We start from the raw sequence: 16,080 nt of genomic DNA, 5'->3' as shown, positions 1-16,080 counted from the left end.
TGTGTGGGTTCTCTCCGAGTCCTCCAGGCTACTCCCACATCCCAAAGATGTTCATCTAAGGTTCATTGGGGTGTCTTCATTGCCCAGTTTTGGTGAGTGTGGGTGGGAGTTTTGGTGAATGTGGGTGGGTGTGAGTGGCCTGGCATGGAAGGGCATCTTGTTCACGGTGAGTCTTGCCTTGCACCCTGAGCTGCCAGGACAGACTTTGGCCACAGTGATCCTGAAGTGGAATTAAGAAGGTTGGAAAATTTTATTACTTGTTTTTATAAATCTTTCGTAAATATATGTCTAGCTCACATTCATTTCACTGTTTAATATTGGAAGTGTTTGAGTCTTAATTTAGAAGTTTGGTATTGTTTTTGTGCTCAAAAATGTGCCTTAGGAACTCAAGTCTTGTTTCTTCTATCAATTAGCCTATGTTCAAATTGGTTTTGTTGTTGATGGCTTCCCTTAAATTTGCAAGAACCTGTGGATGATGATGAGGACTAATTGTACTTCTCCTAGGCTCAATTTTTCCAATGCTGAAATGGAGCTAAGATTACACCTAACTTCACAGGATTACTGAAGCATTAATTGAGATAATTTCTATAGCTGGTGAAAAAATGAACTCTGTCATTTTTGTTATGACTATAACAGAAATAGGAAATTTGAACAGAAATTTTAATTATTCTATAGTTGTCTTTCTTGCCTTTTATGGCCATCTGGCAATGAATAGTTATTTCATGTCCATTCATACCAGCTTTCACTAACTATTTTGTGTATGAACATCAAATCAGCTAAGACTTAAGCTGTATTGAAAATTCAAAGTTGTTTGTATTTCCTATCCCTGATAAAAGGACTAGGTCAATTTACATGAAACATTCTATTTAGTTTAGGTATTGATGTAAGTAATTTCTTGATTAAAATAATGTTTGATATCTTTCTTAAACATAGAAGTCCCTACATAAAATATATGTATAGTGTTTCTCATTTCTGAACAAATATTCCTTCAAGTATGAACTTTTGACATTGGGAGGTCTTTATTTATTGATATTACTTTGGAATAAAAAAAGAACTATAAAGTAAGTATAGCCACATCTCATTTATTCTTAACTTCATGAAATAACATAATAATAAAGCAATTGTTGACACTATTTACTAGTAATATTTTTTATAGCGTTGCTAGTTTAGTCTGCAGAACAGAAGGGAATATTTCCATCAAAAAGAGAAACATAAAACAGAAGGAATAGCTATGCAGCTATCCCTTAACTGGCATTGTAAATAATTTTGAGAAATAAAAATGGAGATTCTTTGGATAGATGTTTATTAATTGAAATTGTGTGTGTGTGTGTGTTTGTGCATCTCTGTGTGTATGAAACATTTCTCATTATGGAAGTGGATATTAACAAAATTTATTTTACATAATGAGGGATGCAATGGCTCCATAACTCATCTTTCTGCTTCTTAGTTTGAATCCCATTTTCTATTATCAACAAGCTGCTATACTTAACACTTCTCAGTCAAAACACTTCATTATGATTAAAAGTCAAAGACCTTATAATGGCCAACAAGGTCCTACACTGTCTTCTCCTCCTTAGCCCTCTAATTTCATTCTCTATCCCTCCACTTCTTTATAAGGTGATGCTATTTTTGGTCCCTGAAGCCCAAATATTCCTTACTCTTGACTTGCACTCGGATTTTATTATTCACTCATCAAACATTGAGTTCTTACTATGTGCACAGTGCTGGCTAGTTGTTTTGAGTATAGAGATGGTTAAACTATCATGTTTGTCCTCAGGGAGCTTCAGGCTATTGGGGAAAGGAGCACATGCATGCAACACAAGCAAGTGGTGCAGGAGGTGCAATCACAAGGAAGCATACAGGGCATACTGGAAGCCAGAGGGCAGAGCCAGCCCTGGCCTGGAGAGGTAGTGCAGGGCTACCGAGAGAGAAGAGGACACCTGAGTGACCGTTCAGGAGTGAAAGTTGACTGAGTTCGGAGTGGAGGAAGGGCTGAGGCACAGTAAGGACACAGGCACAGAGGAGGAACAACATGAGGAAAGGTGAGCACTGGAAGAAGGTGGGCATTTCAGGACCAGGATCTTAACAGAAGGCAGAGAGAGTGGTCAACAGACCTGATCACAAGCACCTTCAATGCTCTTTGCCCTCATGTTTACTGTAGAAAAATCATCATCTGGAAAGTGTGAATTTAAAATGTTTAATTTATAGTTTATGAACCTGTGTTGCCTAACATTAAGTATGATGTGAGCTGTTTCTTTCCACCCTCTACCAATGTTGATTGCATGTGTCCTCCTGTCACCTCGACAGGATGAGTGCTCTTGATGTTTTTCCTCCAACCCTGTCCTCATAGTCTTATAGTCTTTCCCATACCAGTAAGTGGTACCAGCGTTTACCCCTTACTCCAAACATTGGGCCTAGTTCTGATCAGGTTTTAGTCTACCATTCAGTTTATCCTTTATAATATCTGCATTTTTGAGCTCCAAACCATGCAAATAATTGCCCCAAACCATGTTAGTTATCTGTACTCAGCTCAGGGACAATTTCACACACATCCCCCAAAAGGCTGCTTATTGCGAGGACTTGGGATGATGCAGATCCTCTGATACCAAGAACTGTTGATATTACTGGATATTGTCATTTTTCAGAAGTTGAGCCAATCTGTTGAATCTTTGTGATTATATAACAAAACTCATAAATTTTAAACACACATTCACTTTTTTTTAAATTTAATTTTATTTTTTGATTTTTTAATTACAGTTGTCCCATTTTTCCCCCATGGCTCCCCCCAACCCAGCCCACCCCTTCTGCCACAATCATATCCCTCCCCGTTTTCCATGTCCATGAGTCATTTATGCACGTTCCTTGACTAAACCCTTTTTTGGTGTTGTTTGTTTCACATAACCCAGGTCAGAACACATGCATGAAATACTTTTTAGTTATCATAGCTTTTTCTCCTGGAAGGGAAGTTTTCTTCTTTACCTGAACCCAGTTCACCTCATGAATATTCAGCTGTTGACAGAGCTGTAAGCTAATATCCATGGAAATGAACTCACTAATAGGATTTTGCGGGCTTCTATTTGATTTAGGAAGTATGTAGAAGTATTTATGATATTGCATATTTTATTTTCTTCTCAGTTTTTAAAATAATAGGATTGTTGATCATAATTGTTAGCTCAGATTTGCAATTGAGTTTATTTTTTCTCCTAATTCTTGAGTGTATAAGCAAATGCTTTCAGATATTTGCCTTCTTGCAGATTGTTGATATAATTTTCACAAGTAACATTATGAATAAAAATTATGAATGGCTTAAAGACAGTTTCAAAATATTTTACACATTTATACATGCACAATATCTATTTCTCTTATTAATGCATTGATTATAACGATGTTATAAAAAATAATGAATCTCCCTCTTGAAGTTCTTCCTTCAGAAATGAAGTGTGCAGTTATTTAGTGAAAATAGCATCTGGAAAGTATATTTGGTGATGTCAAATAAATGGAAAAAATAGTAATAATAGCTAACAATTATATATTAGCCTTTGATGTTCCAGTTGCTTTACATATATTAATTTATTTAACCTTTAGAGCAAGTTGGCAATAGCAGATATCATATTACTCTCATTTGACAAATATGGAGACTCTGCCTCAGAGAAGTAGTAACTTGTGAGATGTCCCATGTCTAGTACTTGGCAGAGTTGGGATTTGAACCGAGGCAGACTGGCTTCAGAGTTGAAGCTCTTAACCACTTCACATTCTTTTCTTCCATTATATTTTTGCAAAGTCTATAAACTCAACTGGCTATTGTCTCAACACCTGTGCATTCCTTTCTCACTTATTTAAAGTACCACCTGTTTTAAATACTAAATTTCCTCCTATTCAGGATGTTTTCTGGACTCTCTTCTGTTCCATTGATCTCTTTGTCTATATTAGTCCAACACTGTTTTCATTACTGCACATTAATTCTTTTTAGAAATAGAGTTTGAATAAAATGAAAAAGAAAGGAAACAAAACTTCAGACTGAGGATTGGATGACATATTGACTATATGAGTATGAGAAAAGGGGAACTGGGGATATGGCGAGTTAGAATCATGAAGCACATTTAAAAATCTTTTTTCTGTATTTCATGGGCTTGCACAGTGAGAAAGATGTGTGAGAAAGAGAAGGCAGTGGGTGCCAGGCAGAGGCACATCTTTGAATCTGCATGCTGGCATCCTCAGGACAATTCTCTGTGTTGTTTTCTAACTTTAAATACTTTTCCTTACCCCACTGCTTACATTTCCTTTTCATGGGAACTGAATTCTCAGATACCAAGTTCAGCCAGAATAGTGTTCTGCATTTTGAATTCGGGAAATGACCAGTTTCCTGTGCCAGAGAAAAATTTGTGCTTGAGAATATTATCTATATAATGTGCTTTGTGCTTCCCGCTTAGCCTTCTCTTTGATTGTGTTGTGTTTTTTAAGTTATCTGATATCAATGTAAATTCCTGAACAGCACAATATGAAGTATTATATTGTAGACACAATGGCCCACTGGCATCTCTGTATAAATATTTGTATAATATTAAAAATAGAGCAATTTACCAGACTTCTTATTAAGAAAAAACTCTTACAACTATGTTCATGTAAGCTCATGGATTGCGTTTTAGAAATCCATTTTATTTCATAAAGAGCACTAACTTGACACTGTGAAACATATTTTTATATGAAATGCCACCAGAAATTGTGGAATATTTAAAATATATTTTTGTTATAATTCTGAACTTACTAAAAGTTTATTATTTTCATATGACACTAAGCTCTTTTACAAATATCATGATTTGTTATATATAAGGAATAGATTTTAATTTAAGTTTTGCTGCCTAGCCTAATATCATTACCTTTGTTTAATGATTCTATTGGTGATATAAAGAGTTAATATCATCCAGAAGAGTTAAGGCAACTTCAAGAATATTAATCTTCATTTCTGTCCCTGACTTTTCTGTAGATATGTTCTCAGATTATCTTTTGTGAGTTTTGTCTATAACCAGATCTTGCTGTTCATTGAAATCAAAGCCATGGTCTGGCCATTCTCCACATACATGGTTCAGTTTTTATTAATACCTTGTTCTCTAAGTTTTCTCAATGATTATGGAGATAGACTTCAGTCTTTATTGGCAATTTATAGTTTTATCCTAAATTAATTTTTTCTACCTTCTGCTATTTGTTAATTTTTATATTTCTGGAATGTTTAGAAAATATGAATAGAGAGATTGACATGTGCACATTTGAGGGCCATCCTGGAATCTTATGCAGAAAAGACCCAGTACACTGTGGAATACACACACACACACACACACATGTATATATACATATTCAGGGTGAGGCAAAAGTAGGTTTACAGTTGTGCATACTCAGAACACAGATTTTTTTCTTGTATTGTTATTAATCAATTATTATATTTATACAAACAACTCTAAACCTGCTTTGTCCCTTTCCTGTGTGTGTGTGTGTGTGTGTGTGTGTGTGTACATATATATATATATATATATATGCATATATTTATATATTTAAATAAAAATAGTAGATTCCCACCCCCACAAAAAGTGTCCTAGATTATTTGTCTTGAAACAAAAAAATTTTTCAGAAGTTAGAGCATATTGGATTGATATACTGTTCACAGAGGAGCAGAAGGGTATAGGCAAGAGCCTTGTACTTTAGTTCTGTTCTCTCTAGTGTTAGTACTAATTATAATAGAACTATACCTGTGGATGTAGCAGTAACAGCAGAAATACCCACTAGCATTTATTTGGTCCTAATTTATGCATTAACACTGTACAGAGTGCCAACCAAAATTACCTCTGTGTAATTCTCTTCACCTCTCTGTGAGATAGCTATTATTATTATTACTAACCCATTTTAATGAGCAAAAAAACTGAGACTTAGAGCATTGGGCTTTATACATGCTTATCACAAGACTGAATTCTACCCCTAGGAGACATACTGTGTCTGTATAAGAGTGTGAGCAGGTATTTCTGGGTGTGTTGGGGAGGCTTAATTTTGATAGGTTTCAAAACAGCTAACTACCAACATTGGGCACTTCTTAATCTTACTTTATTTAGTTGATTTCTCCCTAGAGTTTGGTGTATCTCTGACCATCCTGGAAAGAGACATCGATCATCTGAAACAATACAAGGAACACAAGATCATCATGAATCAAGTGGTTCTTGGAATATATAAGCCAAGAAGAGTTTATTGTCAAAAACCCACTTTATTAAAAGAAATATTTAATAGTTTAAAATATAGGATATAGAGTCATTTCCATGTTGGAGAAAACTAGTTGAATGCATGGCTTCCAGAGTTGTCGTCTAAGTATTAACATCTAAACTAATTTTGAATTCCTTGGGAAACTAGGATTAAGTAAATAGGCACCAGTTTTCTTAGTTTTTTTTAATGTTCTTTTTTTCTCTCTCCCATCTTTGGAGTACTTTTTCACTCAAACACTTTAAGATCACATGCCATTTTAAAACTTAGAGTTCTGAATGATCAGTATTAAAAATTTGTAAGAGCCAAAAAGGCCTAGGAAAAACTTCAAGACTGTGGCTGAAAATTGAAATGTCTACGAATATATCTAAGTCACAAAAATGAATAAAATGGACTTTGCGTAAAGAAGATAACAGTGTGAGAATGTGTAATTAATATTTAGCTCTGGCGTAGGGGATAATAGGGAACAGTGGTGACTATAGCAAAAGGAAGGGAACATATGACTCTTTGTTTCAGCCTATTGTTACCATTCAGAAATATGGGCACTGTGTTGATTTTTCTCCCTAGGATTTGAACAGAAGCTATAAATATTGACTTTTATGTGAATGCTATCATTTCTTAAAATGGTAACAAGTTAATCAATGTTTTCACCACACTGTGCTATGTTAAAAATACCTCTGCTGTTTTTGACCTCTGCTTTAGATCAACTCATTGCCTTAGGCCAATGGACATTATCCAAGAAAGACAGTTATAATATCCCTATTCTTATAGGCTGAGCTGTGAGGTGAATTCATGGGAATTGAAATTGCAAAAATCTTTTAAAAAATGTTAAACAAGCCCTGGCTGGTGTGGCTAAGTGGGTTGTAGTGTCATCTAATAAACAGAAAGATCACGGGTTTGTTTTCCCTTCAGGGTGCATGCCTAGGTTGCAGGTTCGGTCCTCACTTGGGGTACATATGAGAGGCAGCCAATCGATGTTTCTCTCTCACATCGATGTTTCTTTCCCTTTTTTCCTCCCCCTTTTCTTTGCTCTTTAAAAGAAATAAAAAGTCCTTGGGTGAGGATAAAAAAATTACAAAAAGTGTTATACAAAAACTTAAGAAAAAATAACAAAAACTTAAAAAGTAACAAAAGGCAACTTCAGAAAAGTTTGCATTTATTGTAGTATTTTATTGTGATCATCTCAATAAATTTCTGAATTTTTACTTTCACTTTTAATAATTTTAGGGTAACTATAATTGCCTTGAGAATCATTCTGATTTCTCTTTCATCTTCTGTCTTGTGTCACTATTGCCTTTCCAGTCACCTAACTTAAACATCTTTAAAATCTTATACCTTTTATATAGTTAGTGTTCTGAACACATGCTGACAAAGATGCATTCTTTCTATTGAAAACTGAAGAACACAGTTCTGTCATGCTGGGTTTTAGCATATTGAGGCCAAATGGAAGTCACTAAAGAATGTTTTAATTATCATCAAATCCTGGAAAAATTTAATTCAGGAGAGTTTAAAAAATCTGGATGGTATGATGTGCAATTATCTTCAACTGGGCTCCCAGTTGATGGTGATGTTCAATTCGGTTCAATAGTTGTTCTGAAAAAGAATAAAACATATTTTGGTGGGAAGTTGAGCAGATGTTAAATGGCTCTTAATAACTCAGACACAACAAATCCCTTTCGCTCTGAATAATAAGAAAACATCAACAACCAAAGGGCTTTCACTGGGGACCTTGACGTATTGTTTAGATGTCACTGTGATCTCTTCAGGCATCTGAGTAATTCAGGTGTGGCATATATTTTTCAATGGTTTGTAGAGTGATAATCCCATGAAGGTGAGTCTTAAATGCTACTCAACTATTAATAATTGTTTATTGTTCTATAAGTTTTTGGAGTTTGGTATGAATGGAATGTTGTTATGGCTGTCTAGAGACAAACCAGCATCAGTTCCAAAGATGAAAAGGTGCTGTTCCTGTTCTGAAGGAGCTTAGAGTCTGGTGGAGAGCGAACATGCAAACTATCAGTATTTTGTAATTGTGCATTTTAACAACTGCAAATTTAGACATAAATGCTCCCTAATTATAATTTCATAAATACGTGTTTGACTTTTTATTCATAACATAACACATTTAGTGAAACAAGGAGACTATATAGCTAGACATGGGGAATGACTCATTTTTATAATGTAACCCAGAGAGGTTGATACTTTAAAAGCCTTTAACCTCAAATTCATGAATTTACATGGCTTTGCTATTGGTATTTTGGGACTTATATGCCAGTAGTGCTCAACGGTGGGAGTGGGGGTGGGGGAGAGCATGAAACAGTGTACACAGACATTTTTGGTTGTCACAACTAGTAGCAGTGGTTGCTGCTGGCATCCAGTAGGTGGAACTGTTAAATCTCCTAAATGTACGGGACAGGCCCCATAACCAAGATTTACCTGATCCCTGATGTCAATAGTGCCAACATCCCAATGTTGAGAAAGGCTGGTATATGGTGATAGAAAAGAGAAAGATTGTTTGATATCCTTATATCCCAAGTTGCTGACTATTCAGGTTTGGGGGAAAATTTCTAAAAAGATAATACACTATTTGGGAATGTTTAGGAAGATAATACACTAGGGAAATTAATACTACACAGTCTGGTGGTCTTTAGACACAAAAACCTAGTTAAAAAAAATTCTCCCTCATACCACTGAAGTGTTTTGAGAGCTCACACTCAGTGCTGCAGGTACTGGGGATACCCCAGTGAACAAACGAGACAGACTCAGTGTTCACAGAGCTCCTGTCCCAGTGTGGGAAACTACTAAGCAGTTAAATGCATAACACGGGACATGGAGGAGTGGGCAATGCTATAGGGTCAACAAAGTAGAGTCATGTGATCGTCAGGACATGACAGGGCTTGGATAAGGGAGCATGTCATGCTGGATTGTCATGAGAGGCCTCATAGGAGGTGGCATATATGCTGAGAACTGAGTGCCAGCAAGACACAGCCAGAAAATTGTTCAGGGATGAAGAATCAGTTTGTGAAAAGGTGCTCACACTTGGGGAGGAGCTGGAAGGCTGCTGTGGCTGGGCAGTAGTCCAGAATGGGAAAATGGGATGTGACTCCGAGAGAGGACGGGAGGGAGGAAGGGAGAGGCTAAAGTCAATAATGGGAGTCTGAAACTCTATATCAGGACCATCATTGTCAGATAATTATAAAAGTATTTATGATTCATAATTTCCCCATGTTTCTAAGTTTCCTTAGTTCCCTGCTTACATGCATCTTAAATGCTCATCAGTAAAAATAAAATGGAAGACTACTTACCTTCTCATCTTTGGAGGTGATTGGGAGTTGTAGAGGGCGGTTACTTCATCCCATCCCACTGTTGGTCTCATGCACAGAGTGGGTGCAGACTGTGATAGAGCGAAGGAGACATGTAAGCAAGGAAAAGAGAGCAGGCCAAGTTTAATTAAACATCAGAATTAAGTGGTGATGAATTTTGGGTCCTGGATCTTCGAGAGCCTGGGAAATATTAAAGATATATGGTTTTACAAATGTGCGTATGTTTTTATTATTGCAGTAAATTCATTGCTCAATTTTAGCACCTACCTTCTAATATATCAAAATGTTTATTATGTTTATTAAATATTATGTCTCTTCCCAATAGTATATAAGCAGGTATTTTTGACTATTTTGTTTATTAATACATTCTATATCCTGAAAGGTCAAAACTATTTTTATGGTATTCTAAAACTTTATTTTCTTTTTTTTTTTCTGTGTTGACATTTGCACTGATGGTGCAAAAGCAATAGTGTGTAAAACTATTGAAGCTTTAGTGTGAATCAATGCATGGCACCAGACTGCACTAATGGTCACTGTATACTTCACTGTCACCTACTCATGGTCACAGGGTTGGGGGTGGGTAGGAGGATGCCAGTTTCACTTAAGAATGTTTTTTAAATAAAGCTATAAAAATTACTAATTTTATCAAACCTTGATTCTTGAGCATTTGTCTTTTCACTGTTCTGTGTGATGAAATGGGAAGTACACCTAAGGACATCTGCTGCTTATTCAAGTATTATGATTGTCTCCAAGGAGAGTTTGTGTGATTGAGTTGCTATGGAACATCATATTTACTTGAAGTCTGATAAGAACCGTGAGACAAACTAAGGTTTCAGTTTCAGGGCACTGAGGTATTTCACAGATGTTTTCTCAAAAGAAAATGAAGTGTGCCTGTCACATCAAGGAAAACAACTGAAAGTATTTGTTGATGATGATAAATTCAAGCTTGCAAGTGAATTTAGAATTTTGGAGAATTTATGTCTATGACTGTGAGCTTGACAATTTCCTAATAAAGACTTTCCTAATGAGTTGGATACTGATATTAACTAATGGAATGTGGTTTTTTTGATAACGTATAGTAGTCCCTCTCTATATCGCAGTTCACTTATCGCGGCCTCACTGTATCACGGGATTTTAAAAAATATTATATTTAATTAATTATCGTGGATTTTTGCTATATCACGGGATTTCGCAGTACTGTATACATATGTTGTTAAAGATATGTAGGTTTAAGAGTGTAGAATATGTTTGAGAACATAAGTAGTGTTTATAAAAGTGTGGAAAAGATTAATAAGGGAGTGGGAAAGGTTAATAAGGGACTGGGAATGGTTTATAAATGTGTGGGAAGGGTTTATGAAGCCTTAAAATATATCTAAGTACTAAAATAAATGTAAAGTTCCTACTTCACGGATTTTCACCTATTGCGGAGGGTCGGGAGGTTCTAGAACATAATACCTGTGATAAGTGAGGGAATACGGTATTTGTTTCTCAAAGGCTGTTTTTCAATCTTTGGAAGACTAAAGGAATGGTCATAAAAATGTGGTCTGAAGACCAACTGTATCAGAATGTCGATTTGCATTCAAGGGAGCTTGCTTAAAATGCAGATTTATGGGTCCTAAAGCAATCTGCTGAATCAGACCTTCTGGGGATAGGCTGGAGAATCTGCACTTGTAAGAAATTTTCCAAGTCTTACACACAATAAAAGGTTTGAGAACCACTGGCATGAAAAGCTATTTTTCAGTACTTATTTCCAATATAGACTGAATGCAGAGATAAACAGAATGTTAACTCCCTCCCATGGTTTTATGATTGATATGAGAAAGATTGAATACCCTAATTGCCAAAGTCTGAAAGGGCTCTACAGAGACTGGCTGTTAAAGGAGGATTCTGAAAATGTTATTTATCTCTGTCTTCAGGATTTATCTCCGTCTCCAGTTTTTATAAGTTGGTGCACTCAACAAACTGTCTAAAATCGGCCTTCACTGTTTTATAAAATGAGGCTCTTAGGAAAAATAGACACTTGGTCAGAAACACTAATAAGTTCCAAGTTTTCTTTCATATACAGTTAAGTAAAATGTTCTATATTGTCAGAGGATGAGAAGATAAAGTCAGATAAATATGTAGTTTACTTTATTAATTTATATTTTCCCTTCTAACTCCTATTTTATTCGTTTTTACTACCTTCTTACTTTAAAATATTGGTTACAGGATGTTATTGAGTGTGGTTTATGACGAAAAGATTTGTAAATCTAGACTTGAAGTCGAGGCTTTGCTTGCACTAGAGGTTACCTGTTTACTATGTGGTCAATATTGAAATGTATACCAGGCAACTAAACCACCCATGTTATTTTAAGACTAAATGGCAGGGGCTAAAGAGCATTTTTGGTATGAGTATGTGGAAAAATATTCAAGAAAAACAAAACTAAAATTAAACAGACTAATAATAATTAAAATGGGCACTTAAAGTCAGAAAATCTAAAACCTGTTTCCAATTAAATGTAATTTTAGAAAATCATTCAAAAAATTGTATCATGTTTCTTACATAAAGATTTAAGGTAACATCTAATATATTCTTATTCATTTTATTTAATTCAGGTGAATTATTTTATTCTATTAAAGCTATTAATACTGACATAACTTTGCAGTTATAGAATATGAAACATGAATTGGTTGAATCGGGAATAAAGATGGTGCTGAAGCTCAAGTTAGGAGTAAGAACTTGTGGCTCATTTGCTTCTTTCAAATAGATTTTTTTTCTTTTTACAAATGTTATAACATGCTCACAGTCAAATAGTCTAAAAATAAGGAAGCGTACAAAGAATGCTTTCCAACTACCTGGAGGTAACCACTGCTTGCCTTTTAGTATATGCTATGAATTTTTTCTCAGAATACATGCATACTGGCATTGCACATGTTTATATAAGTATATATACGTGTGTGTACATATATGTATGTACATATCAAGTATGGCACTTTGTAAATTTTTTCACCAAACTTTAGGGACAACTGTTTTATACACCCATATGTATATATATTTATACCATTCCACTTATTATTATACTTTTGCAGTGTATTCTAAAATTTGAATGTATGAAAATATATTAAATGATTCCCTTACTAGTGTCCATTTATGTAATTTCTGATGTTTCTACTTTTGTAATCAATACACTGAAACTCCTTGTCTGACTATTTTCTTAAGATAAATTTCTTGAGAGTTATATTTGCTGAGTTAAAAGGAATGGCCACTTAAGAACTTGAGATCTGTTGCTAGGTTGTTTTTAGAAACGTTGTGCCACTTTATACTCTTACTAACAATTTCTTAGGGGTGATAATTTTGGAACATCATGACCAATCCCTGGGTTTGTTTATCTCCTAAGTATTTATTATACCAGAAATAGATACATTCATTTGTTTGATGCAGTATCCAGAAATTCTCTCTAGTTTCCCTGTGCCCTGGGGTGTTGGTGTCCTGCCCAGTTATATCCTGACTTGGCAGGTAGTGGATAGAGTCCTTCAGACAGACAAGGGAAAGAATGGTCTCACCAGGGCATTAGATCGTTAATAGACAATATTCTGAGGTCACAGGTTAACTTTGCTGGATGGAAATATTTTTCTCCTTTCCCTTCTAAACTTTCTTTTTTAAGGCCCAATATAAATAACTCATTCTAGTCCTTCCCCTTTTCAAAAATAATAGCTTATTTAGCAATGGGTCAAAGCTTAACAATCATTGAGAAGAGTCCAGATCTTTGAAACGCTGATGAACTTATTTGTGTACCATAGGGCTATGCAGAACTCTGAGCTGATCCCAGCAGCAATATGAATTCTGGCATCGTAAAACATGGGGGAGAGGGGATGAAAAGGGAAGGGCTATCCTTTCATGTCTTCATGAAGAGTCATTTTCTCTTCCTCTCCCTCCCTCTCTCAGTCTTTCTGTTGCAAAAGGGGTAATTCAGAATTTCTGGCCCTTAAAAACCTCACTTTTAAAAAAATTAGACTTTGGTCTTTTTGTGCTTCATAAGATTTATGGGACACAGCTGACCCTGAATGTTTGCCACAGAACTTTGAGTCTCCAGTGGATACATTTAATTCATATATGTGCTTCCTTGTGGCCCTGACCCAGAGCTATAAAGGAGATATAATTCCCAGGTAGGAGTGGCAATGCACAAGGAGTCCCCCTTTTATGATCAAACTATTATATTCAGCAATAATTGGATTTTTAAACTTTAGTTTCTTGTAAAAAAAGTTAATTTAAGTTTGATCAACACAGTTATTTTATTAACCTAATGTAACCTTTATTACATCTTTTCTTGTTCTATGCAGGCATTCTTACACCGAATGAACCAGTGGGCAGCATCAAAAGTTGACAAAAATGTCACCGAGGAAACAGTGAAGGTGAGGCGGTACCATCAGCCCTCAGCCCAAGTTTTCCCTAGACAGAATGTCATCTGTGGGATGTTTCTTCAGTCCCCGTATAAGTTCCTGTGCCATTCACTTGTGGGGGTGGTAATTAGAAAAAGGCAAACCAGAGTTAAGGAAAAGCAATGGGGATTAAGAGGATAGAGTAGAAGACACAGTACAGTAGAGAATTTATTTTTGCCAATGCTTTGAGGAAGTTCAAAAAGAGAAAGAAAAATAAACCCAAGACCAAGAACCTTAGTGTCTGTGAGAGGCAGGGAGCTGAGCTGTGTAAGGCAATTACTGGAGGCAGCTCGGGAAGGCAGGATGCGGGCAGATGCAGCTCCTTCCAGTCTCTAATCACTAAAGAACAAATGACTGGATGGTCCATTGGTGCAGAAAAGAAAGTTGGCATAATATCTGCAACTCAGAAACAAATGTATAAGCATTTCTTTTTAAACTGGAGGGAAGGGTGATTTTGAAGAGCTTTGGGGGGGCAGGGGATGGTAAATAAAAATGAATTGTGCTATAGTCATTGTTACCCATTTAGGTTGTACAAATCATCATTGATATTTATTTTTGATGCTAACCTACTGTTTTACTTCATTAAAAATAAAAAATTTCCAAGGATTTTATAGGTTTCCTTACTCCATTTCCCCATAAGTTAAATAATAACTTGTAAATTCCTCTACCATTTATTTTGCATGCTTTCTGGTTGCAAAAGATACCTATTACTCAAATTGACTTCGGGATACTTTGGCTCTCATATTAGGAACTCCAGACAGAAGAGTAGGTTCAGGATTGGTGACCCACGGAGATTAAGGTTGCCAGATTCTCTGTAGTTCTTCCCTCGTCCATTCAGGTGATAAGCTTTGCCCCTGGACTGGCTCCTCCCACAGCTACAAAATGACCCAGGAGCTGTCCAGACAAAGCACCTTTCCAGAGGTGGAAAGGGCTGTCCATTCCAGGGGACCCTTCTTAGAATCAAAAAGCCTGCCAGCCAATCTGCCTGCCCTGTTTTACCTACCTGCAGCCCATTCTTGCTAATGGGGTGGGACCACCATACTTGGATGCAGTCACTCGGGCTTTCCGAAAGGCTGGGAGTAGGTCCTGGTTCCCAAAGCTGTGTGGGAGTAGAGAGGATGTCCAGGCAAAATTGGTACTCTGCCCGCTGGGTGGGAGGAAGGAATGGATGTGGGGTAGATAGCTATCCCCTGAAGTTTTCAGCTTGGAAGAGAATCCTATATTTGCAGAGATTTCTTTCTTTTTTTAAATTTCTTCACTATTGCACTTACTTACACATTTATTTATTTACAGATACTGTTCTCAAACATTGAAGATATATTTGCAGTCCATAAGGAATTCTTAAAAGTTGTGGAAGAATGCTTACATCCTGAACCTAATGCTCAGCAAGAAGTGGGAACCTGCTTCCTTCACTTTGTAAGATAAATTTCTGTTTATTTTAAAAGCTGTTTCCCTCTACATTTGAAGGTTGAGTGTTTGGCCTAGTAGACTGTGAGAAGTCAGCATTAGAAGTAAAATCTGACACCACAAGTCTGGGGTCTTTTAAGGCCAATGAAATCTTCCGCTTGGAGCCAGAAAAAGGGAGAGTACCTCACATCATCCATTTTATTCAGCGAAGAATAAACAGCCTTTTCTTTTTCCCAACAAGTTAGTTCTTCGCATCCTCTGTAGCTTTGAATTCTAATGAATATTCAGGCTGTTCATAATGAATAGATTTTTATGTTTCTCTCAAACATGGAGCATTTCTCTTTTGAAGCAGAAAGCTTATTCTTTTAATGGCGTGAGGAGCCTTTGATTAGTCAAAATGTTCCCTTGTTAATCAACTGGTGACAAACTGGAGGAGAGCAAACACAGTCACCCTAGGCACACATGTGTCTGTGTCTGAATTTTCCTCAAGGATAGTTTCTCAGAAGGGTGTGCTGAGCAGTATGAAAGAATAAGTCAGTACTTATCTACTACAGATTATACCTCATGCTTGTATGGTCATTTTTATTACTTTGGACACAATAGCTGAAAAAAATTTATGCAGTTGTTTTGCAAACGGAAAAGCCACCTGTATGGTGGAAATTGTTTTCAGAACTAAAAAACATTTATCTAA

At 36.1% G+C, this 16,080-nt stretch overlaps 1 protein-coding gene across 1 annotated transcript in view; it reads left to right on the top strand.

The window, feature by feature from the left end:
* The window catches only part of PREX2 (phosphatidylinositol-3,4,5-trisphosphate dependent Rac exchange factor 2), a 231,973-nt gene that overhangs the window by 49,547 nt on the left and 166,346 nt on the right, over positions 1 to 16,080 (top strand). Inside the window, exons 2-3 of the mRNA XM_090283596.1 lie at positions 13,884 to 13,955; positions 15,276 to 15,398. Of these exons, the coding sequence (XP_090139722.1) occupies positions 13,884 to 13,955; positions 15,276 to 15,398 (195 nt within the window). The remainder of the gene's footprint in view (positions 1 to 13,883; positions 13,956 to 15,275; positions 15,399 to 16,080) is intronic.

This window comes from Furipterus horrens, unplaced genomic scaffold (assembly GCF_987537825.1).
Source record: "Furipterus horrens unplaced genomic scaffold, mFurHor1.1.pri manual_scaffold_7, whole genome shotgun sequence".
NCBI lineage: Eukaryota > Metazoa > Chordata > Mammalia > Chiroptera > Furipteridae > Furipterus > Furipterus horrens.
This window is presented reverse-complemented; position numbering and strand designations above follow the sequence as displayed.